Source organism: Vigna angularis, chromosome 2 (genome assembly GCF_016808095.1).
Source record: "Vigna angularis cultivar LongXiaoDou No.4 chromosome 2, ASM1680809v1, whole genome shotgun sequence".
Taxonomy (NCBI): Eukaryota; Viridiplantae; Streptophyta; class Magnoliopsida; order Fabales; family Fabaceae; genus Vigna; species Vigna angularis.
In genome coordinates, this window is record NC_068971.1 from 47,190,934 (window position 1) to 47,197,819 (window position 6,886).

General features: G+C 35.1%; 1 protein-coding gene across 2 annotated transcripts; it reads right to left on the reverse strand.

Moving 5' to 3' along the window:
• Positions 1-1,219: 1,219 nt before the first annotated feature.
• On the reverse strand, positions 1,220-5,987 carry LOC108329248 (telomere repeat-binding protein 3). Of its 2 annotated transcripts, none has more exons than XM_052873648.1 (9): positions 5,635-5,987; positions 4,218-4,679; positions 3,285-4,119; positions 2,954-3,181; positions 2,783-2,862; positions 2,428-2,657; positions 1,954-2,268; positions 1,807-1,870; positions 1,220-1,624 (listed from the first exon to the last, which is right to left on the reverse strand). In XM_052873648.1, the coding sequence occupies exons 2-9, from the start codon at positions 4,296-4,298 to the stop codon at positions 1,418-1,420; spliced, it is 2,040 nt and encodes a 679-aa protein (XP_052729608.1). In that variant the 5' UTR covers positions 4,299-4,679; positions 5,635-5,987; the 3' UTR covers positions 1,220-1,417. The 2 variants fall into 2 exon arrangements, with proteins under 2 accessions (XP_052729608.1, XP_017418869.1); XM_017563380.2 differs by having other exon boundaries at positions 4,218-4,358; positions 5,635-5,986.
• Between the last annotated feature and the right edge of the window lie 899 nt (positions 5,988-6,886).

Consider the following 6,886-nt stretch of genomic DNA (forward strand, 5'->3'; position numbering starts at 1 on the left):
TATATAAAGTTAGACTTATAATTATGTTTAGATAAATGTACGGATGTCTATTATATGTTTCATGAGTTAAACTAATTTATTGTATTGATATTGTGATAGTTGCTTAATAATATTTATACTATTTTAATGGGATATAACAATATATCATTTTATATAAAATAATTTCTCAACAAACAAGTTATTATGTTATAACGTTGTCATGTGAAACGTTTTCATGTATCATTAGTTGATAATTTTTTTAAAATATTAGAATAATTTTAGAAAAAGTCATTTTTATATAATAATATAAACATAGGAAATTATTTTAAGAATGAAAAAAGTTACATGTTATCACAATCATGTAATGGATACTTCTTATCAAAGGATTAAATGTTTTTTTTCTTTAAACTATTTTTAAAATTATGTTTCTTCTTTAAACTAATTATATATATATATATATAATATTTTTATTAAAATATTTAAAAGTTATTATTATTATATGAAAGTGAAATTCTTGTATACTTATAAAATTGTATAGCCTATTTTCTAATTAGTGTACACCCAATCTCTATAATAAAAGAAATTGACAGCAATCACCAACAACAATCTTTGTTATAATAATAAAATTGAAAAAAAAAAACTATAGAAAACACGTGCACATAGAGTTTCGTGCAAGCTGTGGATAAGGATCCTTCAAGGAGGTGGAATATTCGTCCTTACAACTGCTATATCCACAAGACCACTTTGTCTTCATCTACTTTTATGAGGTGAAATCATAGCCACAACACAACAAACAATAATGGTGGACCCTGCCCCTCAGATTATATATATTTAACTATTTTGTACTCTAAGATATGCTTTCAATTTTTCTTTCACCAAAAACAAATAAGTCACCAAATAATTACGCTATTCATTTGGTAACACTAATCATTCATCAAGGAATCACATTCAATCATTGAATACTTTCAAAATATATTTTTTCATCAATCTTTGATTATAGTATATCTTCACCATGAAAAGAAAAACAGAACAAACACACTAGTAAAAAGGTACCAGTTCAGTAAATGGAGTGATAATCAAACAAGTGGGAAGAGTAATTTCAATATGTGAAATGAAGGAAAATAACAAGAACATTTTTCACCTTTCCTTTGGCTGTCTGTCATGTTCTATGTTCTTTTTACACTTCTACATACATTCATAAATGTAAAAAGAATAAAATACAAATCAAAGAACAGTAAAGTTCCTGTTAGAACAATCTTATTGCATCAAATCATTTACAAATGCCAACCTGCATGCAATTAATGGCCGGCAAAGAATTTGGTGTAAGAATATTACATGAATTTGAATGAAAATGTACAAGTTTGTCTTCCTCTTTTTCCTGTCAACACCACCACACCTTTCTACACCATCATATCACAAGTCATTGAACTAGACATCTTCAACAAACACACGGTCTTTCAGCCGAGGCTTCAGTAATCTTCAAGGTTCCAGATCCAGCTTGATGTTTCCCATGCTGCTTGGCTTGGTGCTGAGACCAGAATGCATGAGCAGCCAAAACTCTGTCCAAGAGCTCCTGAGGCACCGGTTCTCCTCTCCTTTGTTGAGGGGAGATTGTTGCAGTGTGCACCAATGTTTTCCATTTATCCTGTGCACATCAAAGTGGCAATTAAGCAAAACTGTAGTAGCATTGCAACCATAAAATGGATTCAATTAGTACAATCATGCTACTCTTCTTCAATATTTATACTTTATAACAGTGCATAGTTTATGTATTCATAGTGTAATTGTACTGCAATGCCTAGAGAGGGAAACAAAAAAATAACATACCTTTAGGTCCACATATGTCCTATGGTCTGCATTCTCAAAAGCTCGCAGCTTAACATCACGCCACCTGCATGGCACAAACATTATCAGCAAGACAGTTTTGCAGTGTATCCACCCACAGGTAAGCTTATATTATTGATAACATCGTACCTCCCAGTTCCAAGTTCCTCAACTGCGTGAACAAGTGCTTCTACCTCAGTCACAGAGAACGGTCTCCTGGTTCGGCGCTGTACAAACTCAGAGCGCTTAGTTTTCTGACTCACAGGAACCACAGCTAATGCTTCCGCGCTAGCTGGGACGGGAACCAGCGCTCTGCAATCAGGTGTTATTTTGTCAACTGTTGTGTCGGCGAGTGAAGAAGTAGTCTCGTGGTTACTTTCAATTAGGTTGCTCGGATATGTCAGCAAGGGTGAGTCATGCAAGGTATCAGTAATGTCTGAATCTAAGGCAGGAGTTTCTATGGGCCTAGAAAAATCAGATAATGGTATTAGCTATAGTATAAAAAAATAAATCTACTATATAAAATTGAATCACCATTTCTACCCAATACATTATTCTCGGCCATTTCCCTTCCTAAATCAGCTATGATGATTAAAATAAACTATGCTGTGGAATTTGACTAACCTAGTGAGCTGGGATGTTTCACATTGAGAAGAGGGATCACCAGCACAAATGGTTGGAGCTTGAAGAGAAACGGGCTCCAACATGAAACTCAGGGTATCCAAATTTTCGTTGCAAGATATACCCGTCTGCACAAGCGTCCTACTGTCATCTCTGACTTTTTTCCCATGATGAAGAACACCAACATGTGCACCCCCTCCAAGTATAGCCATCACCGCCTCCATGATTGTCCTCTACAAAAATTAGTTGGAAAATGCAATGCAAAAGTTAGAGCCAGACAACACAGCAAATGCATGTTGAAGATATGACAACAATAAAATAGAAGTGAAGCTATCTATTTGGCTATCTCTATTTATACCTTTAGCGAACCAACAGTTGCAGTTTCGGGAACCTCAATATAAAGCTCTGGTATCCTTATCGACTTAATGCTAAACTTTACTGTTCACAAGGTATAACGAACAACTGTGTTACGATTGAGAGAGGTGAACAATCAACATAAGCAGAAAGAATGAATATAAGAATTAGTTACCATGGGAATCCTTAGCCTTAGCTACATGCAGTTTTGCAGATGAGCTAGGCTTGTCTCCATCCGTCCCTTTCTGAGGTGAATTGGACACACTCTCACTGCTGAATCCTCCATCAGAAGTTACTCCTGAAACCCGATCAACGATTTTCCTCTTCTTAATAAAAGTGTTGTTCTGAAATCTTTCAAAACCATAGCAAGTCTTCCTCTTATGATAATGAGGTACTCCTAAATCTGCAAAATTCCATATTACTTTCAGTGACAGACAATCATACTCGTAGATATAGCGTGCATCAGACAATAAAGCATTTGGTTGCTCATTTATAAGCCACATTACCAGATCTAGAAAGTTCACAGTCTTTCAGCTTTGGGGCAGTCTTCCAGTATTTAGAAGACATCAAATTCCTGATTCTTCGGTGCGCAATGCGTCTTGGAGACCTAAAAGCCTTTGACTTTGTGCAAACTCTTTTGCACCTTAAAAAGTTTTCGTCATCATCTCTAGAACCTAATTTAACAACATTCCCACGCCTGGAAAAGGAAGCACTGGGAGAAGATTTCCTATGAAAGGGAGATTTAATATTACTTTTTGAGTTAATTAGCGTAGGAGATACATACAATTCTAAGTGGTCTTTCAAACTACATTTATCAGCCAAATTTGATCCCCTAAAGCATGAACTGCCAGCTTTTTGTTCCTGTTTAAATCCATTCTTCATCTTACCATCACTAGACTCCCTAAACTTTTCAGATGCTTTTACTAATCTATTAGAATAATTCCCAAATTTATTATCCCATTTGAAAATTTCAGACTTCACATCACCTTCAACTTTCTCCCAAATGTCAGAACCATTATTAACCGAAACGTGCCCTTTTGAAAAATCAGTCTTGGAATGTGGAGGAGGTTTCTGGCTACTGTTTTGTGACCCTACCTCAGTCTTAATAGTGCTCTCAGCACAACTTCCCTGGTGAATTTCCTCCTTTTTTAATGGTTTAACTTCATTTTGTCTGTCTTGCTCAATGACACCTTGGCTAAAGGCAGGTTGATTATTTCCTTCAGATGCGTTGCTGGAAGCAGAACTTTCACTCTCCTGCAGCAATTGGCCAGCTAAAGATGCCAGTAGTTCGATAGCACAAACTCGACCATCCTCTGCTGCTTTGTTGAAAGGACCCCTCCTCTGAAAAATCACATAAAAGGATCAAAACAGAGTTCAATGCACAAAAAATGGAATACATAAGATAATTGCCACAATTGCAAAAACTACTCGGTACTTACCCTTGCAGATCTAGGAGCTTTAGGTATAATAGGAACTCGAAAGCCATTAAATCCATAATCTACCCTCTTCTTCGACACCATAGTTAAAACATATACAGCTCATCAAATAACCAGAAGCGTATATACACCAGATCTTTTTCACTGCCATAGTATTGAATAAAGAAACATGTCAGGTTAATTTTCACATTTTGCTACTATATGAAAAATAGGAAAGCACTCACAATACCACCGTAATAAATAATTTGCAACGAATTCGATTCAATGTTACTTAATAAAAAATACATAGAACCCAACAACAGTCACCGATTATTCACATGCTACCAGATCAAGGAAAGCAATTTGAACAATCTAAGGTTTAACGACAACGACGATTTCTATTCTCACATAGGGACTTATATGGAAGATAATTAAGATAATCTACAGCATGAAGGCAAAAGGAAAATTCACAATATTAATTTGGCCCTGCAAATTAAAAAAGCAAGATGTCAGAGAAACTAAATCTTTCACAAAATGCATCTAATTGTTACAATAAAGTACCATTTATGTCCCAAACGAATACTTGCGGAATAAACAAGATCAGATTTAAGGGAAATCCAGAAAAAAGCCCCATTTAACTTTCGGGTTTAATTTCATCGAACAGAACATACTATGAACAACACTTAAAAAGGGTACAAAGTTGAATCGGTGAATCAACATCACGGTAGTCACAGAAACAGGAAATTGATCACATGAAATCCTAATGCTAACATGAATTCTGAAGAATTCCAAGGAACTGCAGGAAAAAAAATTCCCAATTTCAAAATCATTCCCGAGATGTCAGCAAATTCAAGAATTGCATATAAATCCATATCAAAAAGTCAACAAATTAAAGAAAAACAAACACATGGAAGGATCATAAAAAATCAACATCATCGTAAAAGAAAAAACACGCTGCAATCAGTTGCTACGCTCCAATTGCGCGAGATCAACGCAAACCAAGCAATTTTCAAGAATCTGCAGCACTTGTATCCAAATCAAAGAACCTGAACCACTAAAAAGAAAGTCCAACAACCCCCACCGAAAAAAAAATCAAATTTTTCATAGACAAAAAAGAAGAACCGGTTGCATACATCAAACACAACCAAACTTCCACGATCGGATCTTCAATTCTCAAATCAACACCACCAATATTTTTCCCCAAAAAAGAAACTGAATCTCGAGAAGTAAGAACAAAATTGCGTACAAGCAACCACAATTCCGTTCTTGCATCTCCGAAATTCAACAACAGGAAAGACAGAGAGAGAGTTAACAAATAATCTTCACCACGCAACCATGATGAGATCGCACCGAGAAGCACGAAAAGAAAAAAAAAGAACCAGAAAAAAAAAACGAAATTCAAAACCTCCAACATATAACAAAACCTCTCACACCAACTCACCTCCTGGAAAAACAACATTCGAACAAGGATCCAGGAACCAAACCACGATCAAGTTATAATGTTTCCGATTAAACTCATTCTCCGACAGGGGAAAAAGTACAACTTGCGTGCAAAGCAAACCCCCCGAAAAAACTGTTTCGAAATGCAAGAGATCTAAGGGAATTCAGGAACTGAAAACATTTAAGTCCTCAACTTTCTCTGTCTCTCTCTCTCTCTCCTTCAGGAACGTGAAATTTTCATTTTGTTTTTTGTTTTTCCTTTTTTTGAGATGGAAGGAAACAATGGATAGAATAATAGATAGATTAGATAGAAGAGTCTTAGGGACAAAAACCCACCAATACCGTAAACAAAAACCACGCAACAGTGGCCTTAAACCCTTTATATCCCATGGTTTTGACCACACAACCGGACCACCCAGTTAAAGGGTATATGCTACCGCCTATACCGGTATCTCCCCCATCTAAAAACCCACATTCTTAACCCCTCATGCCTCTACCTTCTGCCACGTGTCATCCTCACTAATCCTTGGACACGATTAAAAAGAACCATGGAGTTTTGGCTCTTCCTATGAAGAGGTGGTAGATAGTGTGTCTGTGTGTCCAATACGATGATGTACATTATTACTACCTTCTTTCTTTATCTCTTCTCGTGGTCCTTCTTTTTTCAAAATTTCTTTTTTTTTTTTTTGTGTTGATAGATTTGTGATTGTAAGGGAATTCCTGTGGGTTCAGTTTGGTTATTATGCTTCTTTTATTACTTCGTTTCCTTTCCAATTACTGTTCCCTGAATAATATTTAAATAAGTATTCTTTTGTTGAGTACATGGTAATAATTTGGTGTTCATAGGTCAATATCACCATTTTCTAGATAAACAACTTCACTCATGACTTTATTTTCAATCCACGCACCCTCCATTGCACTTTCTGGTACCTTCCTCATTCTATAAAAAATATACAATTATATACCAAAATTGACCAAAATTACTATTTGCTTCAGATGAATTTCAATGTCACGCCATCAAATATAGCATTTAATCTTTTTATTTCTCAATTATATTACTTAATATATATCATTTTGCTCTTTTGTTTTTTATTAAGTCAATTACATTTCTCAACTATGTCAACTGAATATTCAGATATTACAATTATATTTTTTTTATTAAAACTTGTTGTTGTGAGCAACTGTTCTATGCAGTGAAAAATTATGTTTGACTATACCTGTAAAAATGTTATCAGATAAATAATAATATTATG

Bases quoted from the DNA above. Each gene is read 5' to 3' on its own strand.
- LOC108329248 (XM_052873648.1), bottom strand. From the start codon at position 4,298: ATGGTGTCGAAGAAGAGGGTAGATTATGGATTTAATGGCTTTCGAGTT. The intron at 1,871-1,953 runs GTACGATGTTAT...TGTGCCATGCAG, and splicing joins GAGGAACTTGGAACTGGGAG to GTGGCGTGATGTTAAGCTGC. The intron at 1,625-1,806 runs GTATGTTATTTT...TGATGTGCACAG, and splicing joins GGACATATGTGGACCTAAAG to GATAAATGGAAAACATTGGT.